Source organism: Syngnathoides biaculeatus, chromosome 7 (assembly GCF_019802595.1).
Source record: "Syngnathoides biaculeatus isolate LvHL_M chromosome 7, ASM1980259v1, whole genome shotgun sequence".
In the NCBI taxonomy this organism is placed as follows: domain Eukaryota; kingdom Metazoa; phylum Chordata; class Actinopteri; order Syngnathiformes; family Syngnathidae; genus Syngnathoides; species Syngnathoides biaculeatus.
The window spans coordinates 26,575,180-26,593,215 of record NC_084646.1 but is presented as its reverse complement, the minus strand read 5'-3'; the positions used below and the strand labels follow the sequence as shown (position 1 = coordinate 26,593,215).

Genomic DNA, 18,036 nt, shown 5'->3' with positions numbered 1-18,036 from the left:
AATGAGTGAGGGATGACCGGTTGTTGCATCAAATGGCACAATTCACATACATACTGTAAAAAATTTAAAAGAAGCCACTGCTTTCTTTTCGGCAGCACACGGAACTTTCTCTAACAACGACCGCTGCTCCACCACACTCTCTTTTTCCTAGTTTACCTTACACCCCCCCCCCTCGCTCTTAAAGACATACACTCATAATTACAAATGTTACAGTACTAACGCAGCCTATTAATGCGTTTTATAATGACAGCGCCCACCACTACTCCTTTAGTGAGCAACAGAGACTGGGCAACGTAGAGCAAAGACAAGCGATACATGCTGCTTATCTTTACTTTCGATATTAATGGAGAAAGTTAAAAAAGAAATGCTGTCATGGTCCTGCCGGTCCAGCCCTGGCTGTGTGGGTTGCCGCGCTGATTGGGAGGCGCACACCTGTGCCTCATGCTGGCTGATTGACCCCGGTGTATATAGGACCATGGGGATGACTGGTCCGACGCCAGATCGTTGCGGTTCATACCCCGTTCCAGCACTCCCGTATCTCTGATCCTTTTCCCGTGTGTACCGACCTCCACCTGTTCTCTGACTGACCCCGTAAGCCTGACTCCTTTGATATTCCTGCCTGCTTTGATCGATCTACCGTGTACCGACTCCTGCCTGCCCGCGGACCTGCTCTCCACGCCCGATGCCCTGACTACCGCTACTGCACCTGAGTGCCTGTCCGATCCCCGACCTTGGAATAATAAACGTTTTTCCTGAATTACGCCTGCATCTCCCGACTCCTGCATTTGGGTCCTATCTCCGTCTCGATGGGTCGTGACAAATGCTGTTGTTTTGAGATGCAATGACTGTCGGAATATGTGAATAATGGAAGAAAAAGTGGTTAAACTGGACGAGATTTTCTCTTTTCCGAGTAGGAAAGGTCTGGTCTGAAGCCAAAATAGAAAGTGCAGGAAGAAATGGTGTGTAATTTTAAAATTCCACCTTGGCACAGCCTTATCCAGGATGAAAGCACAGACAATACAGTGCACAAAAAACCTAATTGTTTATTTTAAATATAGGAGGCAACATAATCTTTAAAATGGTTTGGGAGCATCATCATCATCATCATCATTCCCCCTCCCCTGTCAATGGTAGCTCGCGAGAGGCTGCCAGCTTGAAGAGTAGATCTTGGGGTAAAAAAGACTGGGCACCCCTGCTCTAACCAGTTGTCCCCCGTTCCACCTATTTTTTAATTCATGTATATTTGTGCCTTGGTTCTCAAACACAGTCCATTCCAGAAGACTGGTTGAAAACCAAAACGTTTGAAAACCAAAGCACATTTTACCATTACAATGAATGGAAAATGAAATAATGCGTTCCAAGCCTAAAAAATATTTTAAGTGATTTTTTTTTTTGTTTTTCCTAACAATAAACTGCATAGAAGAGATACATGTATAGTTTAAATACTTTATATAATGAAATAATTTAAGACATATATTTATTTTTTGCTTAAAATGTATGCTTTAGCCTAGTAGAGTATGCTAGGCTGGGAGTGCATTGCCGTATCTGTAGTGACTTGGCCCCCAGCCTTGTAAACCTTTTTTTTATTAACAAAAGTGCAGAATAATTTTAAACAAGCAATAATGGGGGGGGGGACAAATTTTTTATTTGCACAGAAAGTACGCAACTTACAAAAAAAATAACTTGGAGCTAGAGGAAGGGTTAGTGGAACAAAAGAAAAAAGCAATGCAAAACAACAGTTTAAGATGTCTTCGGTGGGAGTGACTCGCCCCTTTTTCACAGAGAAAAAATCCAATGTTTGTTTCTGCCTTCTTTTAAGCACTTTTCTGAGGTGGCTCATAACAACATCATTAAAATTTTGCAGTGCTCTGCAATATTCAGCTTTATTAAGGTGATGAAGTTCTACAAAATTATGCATGTCGTTCCATTTAGCGCAGATAGCTTTGTCTGCACTTGAGACATCCTTTCTGCCTTCAGCTTCATCAGATGACATCTCCTCCCTTCCTCGCGAACACTGTCCCCAGCTAACTGCTGCTCGATCACGAAAATAAGAAGCAACTTTTCGACTTCCTCCAAGATCTGTGGCCTCTGCTTGGTCAACATGGTTGCTCCTCTAGCAACATCACTTGCTTTGAGGGCATCCTTGTGTTTCAGGATGGTGCTGATCCTCGATTTCGGCATGCCATACTTCTTCGATAGCTCAGAAACACGCACACCAGATTCATGCTTGGCTAGCAAATCCTTCTTGAAGTCCACAGTTTTACACACCACTATCCTATTTTCAGCACCAGCAGTTCCACTTGCCTTCTTTGAAGCCATGATCGGGGGTTAATGTTGCTCAATTTGAAGAAAATAAGTCACTACAGTACTGGGAAACGTCCATGAGCAGCACACGTGTGTGAGTCAACTAGTTCCGCCGTGCGCGTTACGTCTTTTCCGTTTTTTTCAGGGGTGCATTCGAAAGCACAACAACAAATCGTTGTGGATTAGCTGGTCGGGGTGTTTGAATACCGATTTTCATTGAAAAAACAAAGCAAAAGAAATCTCAAAATTTTTGTTCAAAAACCGATTTGGACGAAAACCAAGACGTTCGAAAACCGAGGTACCACTGTATTTTAAATTTCTTAGACACATTATGATCTAACGGGTGAAAGTTTAATATAAACTCTGTTGTATATTTTTGCAAGATGCATACCAAACCGAGAACCAGGCACAGTTACAACAGAAGTGTCTTCAGACTTAGGATACTTCAAATTATTTTCAAATTCATGGCAACTGAAGGCTTCAGCACTACCACTGCCCCAAATTACCACATGGGGATCTCGGCAGTATCCGTATTCATCGCAGAGGTCTGCCTGGTGATTTTGAACAACTTGATGAAGGAGTTCCTACCTGCCCCAAAGCCTGAAGATTGGATTAAAATAGCCCATGGTTTCAGGGAGATGTGGAACTTTCGCATCTGCTTGAGAGGCTTGGATGGCAAATGCAGTCATCCAGCACCAGCAAAATCTGGTTCCCAACTTTAGAACGACAAGGGAATCTACAGTTTTCCATCATCTTTGACCGGTGTGGATATAAGCTCCTGCTACAGAAAGGGGGGATGTGACAACTTTTGGATAAATACTCTTACTGTTTGGTTCATTACATAACAGTGTTTTTGAACCACTGTGCCGTTGCACACTACTGTGCTGTGGTGTCGTGTCCGGTGTGCTGTGGGAAATCATCCAATTTCAACTAATTGACGAAAACGATTCCGCAAATAATGTGCAGTCGCCGACTGTCTATGCTGTCCAATGATGGGCAGCGTAATTATGTAATATGCTTCTATATCAGTAGGTGGCAACAGGTAGCTAATTACTTGATTAGTGGTGTGTCATGTGGTGGTGACAGTGGCTGTTATGAGCAAGAATGGACCAAGGCAATGAGGGGCGTGGCCTGGCCACCGCTTTGGGCGGTCTCATCTCTGACACCTGTCAAAGGTCACAGCTGTTTCGCACATGATTAGACCAAGTGTTTAAGTTGGAGTTTTGTCACTGCCATTTGCCAATTCGTTATCTTGAGTTAGTGAGTTGCGCTCACTGCCAGCAGGAATCTCCATCACACAGAGAAAGTGTAGTGTGAGCTATCCTCATTGCGGCAATTCTCTGCCACCATAGATTAGTCCCGTCTTAGTTCACGTTTCCAAGTTTGCCTCCGAGTCGTCAGACCTCACATCATGTTTTTGGATTTTGCTTATAGCCTAGCGTTGTTGTGCCTCTGCCTTCTGGGACTGCTTACACCGTGTATGACCTTAGCTAAGAATAAAACTACGCCTAACATCATGCCCTCGTCTCTGAGTCCTGTATTTGGGTCCAGCCCCACACCCCGTTGGTTTGTAACAGTGGCATTGTTGGTAGCAAGGCTTTACAGTGACAGTTATGGAGAGGTTTTTGAAAAGGAAAGATGCAAACTCAGAATTGGATTCCAGACAAAATTCTGACTGAGATGAACACCCAAGTATGAGTGGAGGTCAAAAGAAACCAAAGACGGTTTGGTCGCGGAAAGTCTTTGGGGTGAGGCAATATAGCGAAAGCTCTCATTTGGATTTACGCTCACCTGGGATCTAACAATTATAACTCTGTTGTGCATGGTATGTGGTGAAAAGCTATTCAACAGTCCAGGTAAGTCCAAGTAAGCTTAAACAGCATCTCCAAAAGAAACACCCTTCACTTCAGAATAAGAATGCAAAGGATTTTGTTCGCCTTGGTGCACACACGGAGGAACAGGCAATGTTGATGAGAAAAAACACAAAGATAAATGAGCAAGCCCTTAAAGCAAGCTATTACGTTGCTGAACTTGTAACCAAATGTAAAAAGCCTCACACCGTGGCAGAGACATTAATACTTTACGCCTGCAAAGCCATTGTAAGTGAGATGCTTGGAACTAAAACTGCTAAAGAAATAACCAAAGTCCCTCTTTCATTTAACACCATTGCCAGATGTATTCGTGACATGTCTGCAGATATCAAAAGTTTAGTTTTGGAAAAGGATATCTGTATCTGTTATAGGATATATAACTGGATAGGATATATATCTGTTATAGGATATCTCGTATCTGTAGTAAGTTTGCAGTGCAAATTGACGAGTCCACTGATATTAGTGGACATGCCCAACTCCTGGCCCAATTTGCGGTTTGTGAATAGATATGCAATAAGAGAATACTTTTTTTAAAGCCATTGCAACAAAACAACAGGAGAGGGAATTTTTCGGGTCCCGTCTGAATATCTTGAACAAAGTGGCCTTAAGTAGAAAAACTGCACCGGTGTCTACACAGATGGAGCGACAGCCATGGTCGTACGCTTCAAAAGCTTTGTAAGCAGAGTGAAAGAAATACAACCCGATATGCACTGGTTTTTACACTGTGAGGCCCTCGTAGCCAAGACCTTACCAGCAGACCTCGTTCCTGTGTTGGATGATGGTGTGTTCATGTGAAATTTGCAAAATCAGCTACAGAAACTAGTTCTTGGGACATGGAATATCAACTTTCTGGCAGGGAAGGAACCCATGCTGGTGCGTGAGGTCGAGAAGTTCTGACTAGATATAGTCGGACTCGTCGCTTAGGCTCTTGAGAGGGGTTACACTCTGGAGTTGCTCACGGTGAGAGGCACCAGGCAGGTGTGGGTTTACTTATTGTCCCCCGGCTCGGCACCTGTATATTTGGGTTCACCCCAGTGGATGAGAGTGTGGAGGGACAAGTCATGACTGTTGTTTGTGCCTATGCACCAAGCAACAGTTCAGAACACCCACCATTTTGGGGGGGGTCCTAAGGGGAGCGCTGGAAAGTGCGCCCTCTGGTGACTCCATCATTCGGCTGGTGGACTTCAATACCCACGTGGACAAAGACAAGTGAGACCTGGAAAGGAGTGATTGGGAAGAACAGCCCCCTTGATCACAACCCTTGTGGTGTTCTGTTACTGGACTTCTGTGCTCACCACGGATTATCCATAACGAACACCATGCTCAGGCATAAGGATGTTAACATGTGAACTTGGCACCTGGGTTGCAGTTCGATGTCGTGGTCGTATCATCAGACTTGTGGCCGCATGTCTTGGACACTCGGATGAAGAGAGGGGGGCAGAGATGTCAAATGATCACCAGCTGATCCGACTTGGGATACCCACGTGTATACGTACAGATGTAAAGGTATGCTGTGAACGGCTGGCATATTTCCCTGTCAGAAGGAATTTCAACTCCCACCTCCGAAAGAACTATGCTCATGTTCCGGATCAAAAACCCAAGCATGGGAGGAGTTCAGTGAGGCCATGGAGAACGACTTCAAGACAGCTTTGAGGAAATTCTGGTCCATCGTCTGGCGCCTCAGGATGGGGAAGCAGTGCTCCGTCAACACTTTGTATTGTGAGGGTGGGGCACGTTGTGAGTCAGTGAGGAGAATACTTCAAAGACCTCAATTCCACAGACATGCCTTCTGATAAGGAAGCAGAATCTGACTTCTCTGACGCGGGTTCTTCTATCTCTGGGGTTGAGGTCACTGAGGTGATTAAAAAGCTCTTCGGTGGCAAGGCCCCAGGGGTGGATGAGATACGCCCGGAGCTCCTAAAGCCTCTGGATATTGTGGTCTCCCTTTTTAAGAAGAGGGTCCGGAGGGTATGTTCCAACTACAGGGGGATCACACACCTCACCCTCCCAGGTAAGGTCTATTCAACAGTACTGGAGACGTGGGTCCATTGGGAAGTTGAATCTCAGAGTCAGGAGGAGCAATGTGGTTTTCATTTTGTCCTTGGAACAGTGGAGCAGCTCTCCACCCTCGGCAAGGGTGCATGGGAGTTCGTCCAACCAGTCTACATGTTTTGTGGACTTGGAAAAGGCGTCCGACCATGTCCACTTGGGTAGTCCTGTGGGGGTTATTCGAGAGTATGGGGTACCGAACCCCATGATACGTGCCGTTCGGTCCATGTAAGAACAGGATCAGAGTTTGGTCCGCATAGCTGGCGATAAGTCAGACTCATTTCCAGTGAGAGTTGGACTCCGCCAAGGCTGCACTTTATCACAAATTTTGATCATAACTTTCATGGACAGAATTTCTAGACACAGCCAAGGCATAGAGGTTGTCCAGTTTGGTGGGCTCAGCATTGCATCTCTGCTCTTTGCAGATGGTGTGGTTCTGTTGGCCGTGATCTCCAACTCTCACTGGAGCGGTTCGCAGCAGAGTGTGAAGCGGCTAGGATGAAACTCAGCACCTCCAAATCTGAGACTCTGGTCCTCAGTTGGAAAAGGGTGGCGTGGCCTCTTTGGGTCAGGGAAAAGATCCTGACCAGAGTGGAGGAGTTCGAGTATCTTGGTGTCTTCTTCAAGAGTGAGGGAAGAATGGAGCGGGAGATCGACAAGAGGATCGGTACAGCGTCTGTAGTGATGCGGACTTTGTAGTGACGCATTGTGGTAAAGAAGGAGCTTAGTTGAAAGGCGAAGCTCTTAATTTACGAGTTGATCCATGTTCCTACCCTCACCTATGGTCATGAGGTGTGGGTTATGACCGAAAGAACAAGATCCCGGATACAAGTGGCCAATTAAAATAAAAATGGGGTTAGAAGCTCAGTCATCCGGGAGGGGCTCAGTGTCCAGCCGCTGCTCCTCCACATTGAGAGGAGCCAGATGAGGTGGCTGATACATCTTATCCGGATCCCTGGTAAGGTGTTCCGGGCACATCACACCAGAAAGAGACAACAGGGATGACCCAGGACACAATGGAGAGACTGTGTCTCTTGGCTGGCCTGGGAACAACTAGGGATCCCTCCAGAAGAGCTGGATGAAGTAGCTGTGGAATGGGAAGTCTGAGTATCCTTGTTAAAGCTTCTGCTCCGTGACCCGAACTGGAAAAGCAGTAGAAGATGGATGGAATTTTTTTTTTTCAGCCTCAATTCAATCCCTTGACTGGGTGAGGGACCCATGAAGTTCATGATTAGTTGGTGGAAAAGACATGACTTTACAGGAACAGGACGAACTAACTGAACTGAGACAAGATCATAGTTAAAAGCTAAGCTTCGCTGATATACCTTTGGACAGTTTTTGGTTGGCTACTGGCAAGGAGTACCCCATTGTGCCAAACAAAGTTTATTTTGACATTACTCCCATTTTCCACAATATCTGTGTCAACTGAGCTTTTCAAACCTGACTACTATAAAAAGTAAAAACAGAGAGACATTGAGCCCTGTTGAGGAAGAGCTTTGTGTTTGTTTCATTTCAACTTCGACCAGAATATCAGCTCTATGTTCATCCAAGCAGGCTCAAGTGTCACATTGAATGAGCAAAATGTGATTATTAAATGTATTTGGCTTGTGTGTTTGATTTTTATTCACCATGCTTTGGTGAGAACAACTGTATTTGTTCATATAGGTGACACATTCATTTTTACATTTTCTGATGGTAGAGTGCCTTGGCTCAAAGAACGTTGAAAAACATTGACTTTACATGCATGACCAGATCACATTTCTGTGGCCATAACAAAGTCTAACCAGCATAGAGTAAGGCAGTATAGTACCTAACCCTATGTGTTGCAAAGAGAGAATTGAATAAACACATCAATAAAACACCCTCTCCAAAGTTTCTTTTGTATACTCCTCTAAACTGAAAGAGACCTCGGGACAAAAAATGCTACACAATGCTCAAAAGGATTCGAACATGCATCAAACATTAAAAGACAAAGCATGTAAGGGGAGATGTCAAGCAGACACAGAAGCACAAAAGAAAGTGTCACAATAAACACTGAAGGAAGAGTCAAGGAATAAGCAAAAAGAGTTCACGTTTCACAAGGATGCCATACTTATCTCCAACATTTACCTTGTGTTTGTCCAATTTATTATCAAACAGTGCAAATACCAAACACTCCTCAAGCATCTACTCAGAACAACAAGCAAGCCGATATTGAATGCGCTGAAAAGTTTTTTCTCTTACAATTTTCTCTTACATGAACGAGAGTAAAAAGCTGAGTCAAGCTAACATGATATTTCTTATATGCACATAAAGACAACTTCACACCTACAAATAAAGATATTGAATAAAAAATAAACGAATCATTACACAATGAGAAATTTCTGATATCTGAATTTTGTGAAAATAACCACATTTACTCAACTTACGTGCTCTGCTTCATCAAATTGGAAGTTTGTTCTCAAGACCTGTTCACTAATCACCACCAAATGAATAATCATTAAGCAAAAATAGCATAAAAAATTTTACAGAAGAACAAACACTAATTTTTCGACCACATCAATTTATCCTCTACAACCCTGAGACTACAATACTTAATGATTAAAATGTTTTAATACTGATCCCTACAGAATGTGTGAAATAGTACGCAGTAAATACTACCTAATTATATTAGAAATGTAATTCTTGTGAATTTTATGTAACCCTTGAATAAAAGCCAAAACTACAATCCCCTTAACTTGTGGATCGAAAGACGAATGTACCGTGTTGGTGAAAGAGCAGCAGTTTCCCTTTTTCCAAAGCCAGAGTGAGGCTGTGTTCTCCTTTTCCCCCAGCATGGAGCAGGATTCCAAAATTCATTGGGGTTTTGAGATTCAGAGAAATGGACATTGGGCTCGAGCCAACACTCGGCCGGTACAGCACGCTGCTGCCGCCATCAAAGTTTGCTACGTCAGAAGCTACAGGAACAGAGTTCAAACAAAGAACAACATAAATAATATATTTTTGCCTTATGGCACAGGAAAACATAATGGAACAACACAAGTTGATCATAAAAAAATATTTTAGATCCTCTTATAAAATGTTTACAAAAAACATTGGCCTTGAAGCATTTTATTGAAGGGGCAACAAAAATACAATATTCTGTTTCATCATAAATAAATGAATCATAAGATCTTAATTTAAAAAAAATTGTTTTAATCATGTATCAATTCACATGGATGAATAATCCAAAAAGCTCAGACGTTCCCATTAAAGAGACACGGAAACATTTTCGGGAGTTCTGAGTTCACAGATCACACGAGAGAACATTGCGCAAGTGAATGAATATTTTAAATTTTGTATTAGTGAAGAGTGGAGACAATTCAAAACTGATATACTTACACACCAGATAAATGTCATTCTCGCCAATTCTTTCACTTTAAACTGCCTTTTAATGTTTACGCTGTTCAGTTTAACGCTTGCTATTATCTTAAACAATTTAAAACTTCGTCTAATGCTTCTTATTCCCAATTCTAGAAAATTTTTAAGAACTCCCGTTCAAACGGCATCTCTAACACCATACACTGTACCTGGCGTATCCTATTACGGGTTTAAAACAGTGAATCAATGAAATATAACTATCCATATTCTCTTTTTATGGAAATAGTCCATGCGTAACCCAAATTTTGGTCAGACAGGTCAATTACCATAGTGACAGCCATATATTTCTAGTCGAAGTCCAATCCTCCCATTGGGGTTCCAGGCCAGGGGGATGAGGCGGAGAAAACGAGCTACAACAGTCTGTTCAAGTTTGTAATGGACCACAGTATCAGCATTGCTGTTGCCAGGAAGAGCCTGGGGAAAAAAAAGCATCTTTCTGTTAACTAAATCTTCAACAGTTAATGACTGCGTTATGAGAGCGATAACCATTTCAAATAAATCAGTTGCTCAATTGGGCGGCATGGTGGGTGCAGCTGGAAAGAGTTGGCCTCACAGTTCTGGGGACCCAGGTTCAAAACCGGCCCTCCCTGTGTGGAGTTCGCATGTTCTCCCCGTACCTGCATGGGTTTTCTTCGGGTAGTCCCGTTTCCTCCCAAAAACATGCAACATTAATTGGACACTCTAAATTGCTCCTAGGTGTGATTGTGAGTGCAGCTGTTTGTCTCTATGTGCCCTGCGATTGGCTGGCAACCAGTTCAGGTTCTGCCCTGCCTCCTGCCCGTTGACAGCTACGATAGGCTCCAGCACCCCCGCGACCCTTGTGAGGATAGGCGGCAAAGAACATGGATGGATGGATGGATGGACGGTTATTGAATCACACGAACACACATCAGAATTGCCTTTATAAATCCGCAAAACGAAATATGATGTAGCCTTTGTTAATTATGTTGGGAGCTCCTGTATTTAAAGCAACACTTCAGCAGCTCAAGCAAGACCACACTTGGATTAAATGCGGCCTTCTGGTTGTCATGTGAGCAGCTATAAGTTTAGCAAATCTTCTTCGATGTTGTGCTTCTTTATCACAACTACTCCATGTTAAAGGTCCAAGATACGTGACCATGGCTACGACTGGCTGGCGACCAGTTCAGGGAGTACCCCGCCCCTCACCCACATGGCTGAGGATACTTCAGGAGCAAAGATAATTCACACTTCCATCTAAAAACATGATATTTTTCCTCGCAACATTTCTATTTTTTAATTTGTCATTGTTTTAATCATTTGTTACATTTTGTGCCGAATGTAGGTTTGAGACAATTTCACATGGGCCTCAAAGGCACTTCACAGTGTTTAACATCACTGAGTGTGTGTATTGTATATGACATTAGAAAGTCCCTTCCTTTTACACTTTTTAGGTAACATCATCTCGTTGAATGATTACAGAAGAGGTACTACCAAAAATATATTTTTTTCAGTGTGGGGCCTACGCCAAATCCAAACAGTCCCACGGATGCTGGATTTACATTACATGGGTCAAGGGCACCCATACATTTTTCGTGTTTTTTTTTTTTTTACTCTCAATAGGCACTATTTGGTTATGGGATGTGGCAAGATAAGCAAAAAATAAATGGCATCAGATAGCCTCAGACAGTAATCGGGCTTTTTTAAACTGTGAATAATAAAGGCATCCATCCATTTTCTGAGCCACTTATGCTAATGTGACTGAAGGATAAAGACACATCTCAGCTCGAAAATGAGCTTGACAATATTTAACATCAATGAGTGATGATGCAATGAATATACCTAACCAAAACGTTCACTACCATCCATCCATTTTCTTAGCCGCTTATCATCACAAGGGTCGCGTGGAGTGCTGGAGCCTATCCAAGCTGTGAACGGGCTGTAGGCGGGGTACATCCTGAACTGGTTGTCAGCCAATTGCAGGGTACATAGAGACAAACAGCCGCACTCACAATCACACCAAGGGGCAATTTAGAGTGTCCAATTAATGTTGCATGTTTTTGGGATGTGGGAGGAAACCAGAGAAAACCCACGCAGGAACGAGGAGAACATGCAAACTCCACACAGGCGGGTCCGGGATTGAACCCGGGACCTCAGAACTGTGAGGCCAACGCTTTACCAGCTGAGTCACCGTTCCACCACGTTCACTACCAATTAGATGTTTTTCTCTTTTTTGTGGGGGGGGGCAGAGGCCAGGAACCCTCCGATAAGCATTGATATGACTCTGTACATTATGATACTAAATTTCCTATTAACATTCTATATGTGAAGTGATTATGTCATCTCACACAAGCAGTGTGATGATGTGATATGAAGATCAGCGCAGTGTTGATGCGAATGAATCTGAATGCAATCATCTCCGGCACTCCCTCTGTGATATTCTCTCTTCGATTCATCTTCTCCAATACCCAACAGGTTAAGAAGCTCCACAGCTACGCAGCTTTTAGGCTGCAGGGATTCCCCCCATCCACTTATGACTGTTATTTACACATCTTCTTGCCAAACGGGCAGTCGAGATGGGTGGGGGGGGGCTCTCCTTAAAATGCAGGTGTTCGCGTTCAAATCTGTTCATCTGCTCATCAATTTATTAGAATTTCATTTTGTGCAGTGCGGAGGCTGTAGTAAACCTAACACTTGGAAAGATGATACATCATTTTGTACGTCAAGTTTTTCACTGTCTGCCCACATGTTGTAAAACACTTCCAGAAAGCTATCAAATGTAGTTGGAGAGACTGAGCAAAAAAAAAAAAAACAAAAAACGCAAAGAGTCACTGTAAATCAGCTATTACCTGGTTTCAGTCGTGATATTTACTGGCAAAGAATATCTGCATTATATTATTTTCTTGTTGCATATATCAAAATCTTTTTCTACATAAATAAAAGTTCATTTCCCACAAATATTGTTGTGTAATATTGTGGTTAGCCGAAGGCACACGTGTGCAATAATCACAATAATAATGTGTCTAATCTTCATATGCCACACCTGTGAGGTGGAATGGATTATCTCGTCAAAGGAGGAAGGCTCACTATCACAGATTTAGACAGATTTGTCAATAAATAAATGAGGGAACTGGACTTTTGTGTATATAGAAAAAGTTTTAGATCTTTGGGTCCAGCTCAGGAAAAAAAGGAGCAAAAATAACGTGTTGTGTGTATAGTTTTGTTCAGTGTATTTGCATACGTAAAGTATGCCAGAGTATATATTTCTGTTTCCCATTTCTTATTTAAATAACATTCATAAGTCAGGCATTAACAGCTGTTCTCAGAATTTAATGACTCATTAGGTCTTTGGTGTTTTCACACTAATTCTCAGGTTATGTTGGGGGGGCTTCAGAAATCTGGACATGAGAATTTGAGCAGATTAAATGTGGGCAAGCTCAGGAGGGCAAAAAACAGACTTACGCATCAACAGGGAACAGAAAAATAACCTATCTTTCAAACACGAAAGCCACATCCATCCATCCATTTTCTACACCGCTTATCCTCACAAGGGTAGCTAGTTTGGTGGAGCCCATCACCGTCAACTGCAGGCACGATACGTCGTACACCTTGAACTGGTTGCTAGGCAATCGCAGAGCACATATAAACAACCATCAATTCTCACTGACATTGATACCTATGGACAATTCAGAGTCTTCAACCAATCTATTGTCTTTGTTTTGGGGATTTGGGAGGAAATTGAAGCCCTTTCCTAACTGGTCACCAACGTTCCTCTAATTTTTTACGTGTCTGAGCAAACACTAAGGCCGTGAGCGCCCCCTTTGACCACCGTGAACAACATCAGACATATGCACTGTGGTTAGATGAGTGTCATCCATTGAAGTTACATGGCTCACTCAAAGATTAAAATTTACAGCATTTACATTGCCATCAGAACATTTTTAAGAACAATTTTGCATTTTTGCAAACTTACAATGAAAATGTCAACAAACAAAAAAGTACATTGCTAACCAGACCAAGCCAACTATGAACTGTAAATTTGAAATGTCGCATCCAACTTTGTTTCATTTTTTTTTTACCCACAATGATATCCAGGTCTGTTCTTCTTGGTGTAAAACTGAACTAGTGCTTGCAGAATATCTTGAGCAATACAGGTTGAAAGCTGAATGATGGTATCATACAGTTTTAAGGTTAATGTTATGAGGTCTCCTATTTTTAAAATACAGAATTAGCTTTTTGTGCACTGTATTGTCTGTGCGTTCATCCTCGATCAGGCTGCGCCAAAGTGGAATTTTAACATACACCATCTCATCCTGCTCCAAAAAAGAGAAAATCTCATCCAGTTTCACCACTTTTTATTCATTATTATTACTATTATTTTTATTCACATACTCCAACATTCATTAAAGCAACAGCATTTCTGTTTTTTTTTTTTTTTTTACTTTTGTCATTCTTATCTAGAGTAAACATAAGCAGCATATCTATGTCGTCTTTGCTCTATGTCTAACTAAAGCGTCGGTGGTGGGCAGTGTTTGTAATTCCGAGTGTACCCCTATAAAAGCATGAGGTGGGTGGTGTCAGGTAAACAAGGAATTAGAGTGTGTTGCATGGTGTGGCTGCGCAGCAGCTTGTTAGAGACTGCGTGCTGCCATGTTTAAAAAAAAATAAATAAATAAATAAATCGGGCTGTGGTTCATTGTGCTAGATCAGTTTTCATGTCCGCTGAATGTGCACTACAAGTGCGCAATTGCGCAGGCGTGCAGCTTAGAGGGAACATTGCCAGTCACCGTGATGCCTGAAAAGACACACTGTATTGAAAATTCAGATTTTCATCTGTCAAAGTCAAATGGAGTCTCATGAATACCAAGGCAAAGTCAAGTCTTGCTTAAAATTTAGTCAAGCAAGACACAAGACCTCAAATTGGCAACTCGAGTCCATCTCGAGTCCCTCATGTCAAATCAGGCCCTTAGAGTGTAAATCCAGTCTAGATGCAATGACACTGATGTGTCGCTCTCTTGTGAGATTAATAACTCAACTTTAACGCTATCCTTTGGTTACTGTGATAATGACTTGTAAAATCACAAATACTGGATCCATCGCAACTGTGAAATTAGGCTCTCTGGTTGACATTAAAAAAGATGAAAAAAGGGGGTAAGAATTATGTGCCATACAATTATTCAAGTGCATGACCTTTGTTTCTGCCGTCTTTTTCTCTCGAGAAGCTGAGTGTTTGATAATGTGCGTGTGGATGTCTGTTGAAGTACAATTGATGTGCTGCTCTGTGACTGAAATTGGCTTATCTAGTAGTGTGTAATTGTCATCTCAGTGCCGTCTTCAGCATTCTGACAGGCTTATCTGTCTGGGCAGCGAGGCATTAACTTCACCAAATAACTTTGAGTCGCATCTCATTTAGTTTTTCTCGGCATTTTGGGAAAGATGAGTACAGTCTGACAAGCCTTCAGTGAGACAGTCGAGGGTGAGCAGGAGCAGGAAGACAAACGTGGAAGAAACGGGTAAAAGATGATGTAGTCAGGTCATACTACCAGATATCCAAATATGCTGTGAAACGTTAATAGAATTCTCACAAGAATTTTTAAAACTTAAAAACACTGATTCTCCAATAAACACTCATTGTCTATTCACAAATCACGATACTGTGTCGGGATTTTTATACAGTCCGAATATAGCATGATTGTTCCGCTGGAATTTGTGGCTGACTCATTTCACACGGAATTAAAAGTAACTTCTATACAGTGAACAAACTACTAAATTGCAGTTTGTCAAGTTTTCTGCTGAGTATGATGCTTTTTCTAACCTGTGTCCTTTTAGGTGAGTGTTAATCAGTCTGTATAGAGTCTGCACTCTGAGGAATATTTACACTTTGATGAATAGACCAAATGATTACTTCCTTGCCTGTAACTGCCCAAGTCTTTGTTTCATGTGGTAATGCTTATTTATGCAGGCTGTGCACACACTGTGTGTAAAAAAAAAAAAAAAAAAAAAAAGTTTACAAATCACCACCAGTAATTGCTGAAAGAGAAAGAGGCTAAGACACCAAGTAATGCTAATAAAACACTAAAACAAAGAGAAGAACAAAGAGTATGACAATCAATCCTAACATGAGAGCCGTATGCAGTCAGGCAGTGTTTGTATTGATCTAACTCACCCGTTTATCATTAGAAAAACCACATTGGACATCAAACAAAAATATCACAAAATAGATTAACACTAACCTACTGATGACTTCATCGTAATTTATTCAAACTTTGAGTTACTCGATGTAAAATCTGGGTCTGCCTAATTAAATGAAAGCTGATATATTCACAGGACGCTATGCCTTGTAAAAAGATTTGTTATGCTACTTTTATAAAGATTTGGGAGGTTAACTTCTGGTAATAGCCTCTGTTCAGAATTACTTCATATCCACTTTGAAGTGCCTTATATTGTGAGGTTGCCATTTTGTAATGCTGTTAGACTGTAGTGTAGGTTACATGTCCTATAAATGTATGCATACCACAATGCAGGTGTTGGTCAATGGCAACATTGTCAACTGCCTCTTGAACAGCAGTCAACAACCAGCGGTCACGATAAAAGCAGTCCAGTTATGGTTTGAGGTACGAGTGACCCAATTTGTGACTTTTTCTAAATACAAGCTGTTGATTTTTTCTTCCAAACTTGAGATACTCCATTCACTTCACAACAAGCAGCAGTATGTCAATATTCTTCGAAAATAGTGCTGTCGAGATGATTGCCGCTTTCAGTTGAAATTTACTATCAGATGAACAAAGCAAAAAGAATTGCACATGTATTTAAAAGCCCATAGCTTAGCCTTTAGTCCACCGTTCTCCCCGTGCCTGTGTAGGTTTTCTTCTGGCACTCTGGCTTCCTCCCGCATTCCAAACACATGCATTAATTGGAGAGTATAAATTACCTCTTGGTTTGATTGTGAGTGTGGCTGTTTGATTTGATGTGTCCTGCGATTGGCTGGCAACCATTTCAGAGTGTACCCTGCCTCCTGCCTGATGACAGCTGGGGTTGGCTCCAGTATTCCGTGTCCCTCATGAGGATAAGTGGCTCAGAAAATGGATGGATAGCATGAATAAATGAACAAATATATGCTGTATTTATTATTAATGAGAAATTCACTTGAAAAATGGATGGACGGATGATGGAATTTCCAGAGAAATTAAGTTAGATTGGGTGATTTCCCTCTGCAATGCTTTAATACTGTATCTCGCTTTGACACAGCACCCGAATTGGGAAACACTGAAATAGGGAATGAGTAAATTATTATAAACTCAGCTATAGAGTTACGACACAAACATGTGAAGTGGATTGAGTGATGATTTGTTAAATTTAACAATGAAAAGGTATAATTGACACGTGTATTCCAAAGATGTCTACAAAAATGTTGTTTTTAATCAGACAAAAAATATACTTGTTTCTTACAATGTTCTTTCACAGCATGCTTTACAATGGTTTCATGTTGTGCAGTGTAGCCTTGCAAACATTCAATTTGGGCACCTCTCGTTAATCTAAGAAAATTATGTGACAGTTTAACACTAGAGTCATAACCAGAGTGACCACAGATATGTTGTGGGCCACTTGCAGAATAAGTGAGATCTGGTTTGGAATGGAAAATATTTCTGTTTGGTGGGCACTCACTGAGAAATCTCACAGGACTAGAAATTTGTTTTACTAAACCACTTTGTATGATCACTTCAGATAAATTGCAGACACGTCAATGTTGGCTCGGCAACCAGAGGGTTGTATATTAAGCATCTATAAGGCTTACCCTCTCAATGAAACTGTCAAATCGAGAAAATATAGCCACGAACTGTGAAAAATGAATAGTAATAACAGACATAATAAAGTGTCTGTTTGAAATCCATCCATCCATTTTCACACTTAATTTTTTAGGATGTCTAATTTAAATTAGAACAATCACAATCTCGGGAGCCAATCTAATCTGTCAACTGGCAGGAGGCGGGGTATACCCTGAACTGGTTGCTAGCCAATCACAAGGCAATTTAATATGTGTGTAATTAAAACATTTTCCTCTCTAATTTATATATCTTCTGTAATTTGTGTGTGGATTCTCTGTCATCTGGGTATGATCATTTATAGAGGTAGCTTTAAGGCAACTGAATATTATATTTTTAAGTGAAATAATATAAAACAGAATTTTCAAATGTAAGTTAATATGAACCCATGAAATCAAAAAAGGAAATAACTCTAGACATCCCCGCAACCCCGCAAATGTACATGATGTACTCACTTTACCTCAACAAATCGCAAAAATATTGCATATCCTTTAAAAACACTTTTTAGGACATATGGGCTGCAAATCATTCAATGTTTACAGTACTTTTTTTTTTTTTTTTACAAAGAGGCACAAGAACCATACAGTTCATCCAGAAGAAGACAAAAAATTATTTAACCATGAGGCCAAGAA

At 41.4% G+C, this 18,036-nt stretch overlaps 1 protein-coding gene across 4 annotated transcripts in view; it reads right to left on the bottom strand.

Annotated features, from left to right (window-relative positions):
• LOC133503035 (contactin-associated protein-like 4) overlaps nt 1-18,036 on the bottom strand; it is a 104,898-nt gene that overhangs the window by 69,577 nt on the left and 17,285 nt on the right. For all 4 annotated transcript variants that reach the window (XR_009795606.1, XM_061824143.1, XM_061824142.1 and 1 more), the window contains 2 exons: nt 9,890-10,037; nt 8,966-9,160 (listed from right to left, as the gene is read on the bottom strand). Coding sequence is in view for 3 of the 4 variants with exons in the window: in XM_061824143.1 (XP_061680127.1) it covers nt 8,966-9,160; nt 9,890-10,037 (343 nt within the window). In the remaining variant the exon portion in view is untranslated. The remainder of the gene's footprint in view (nt 1-8,965; nt 9,161-9,889; nt 10,038-18,036) is intronic.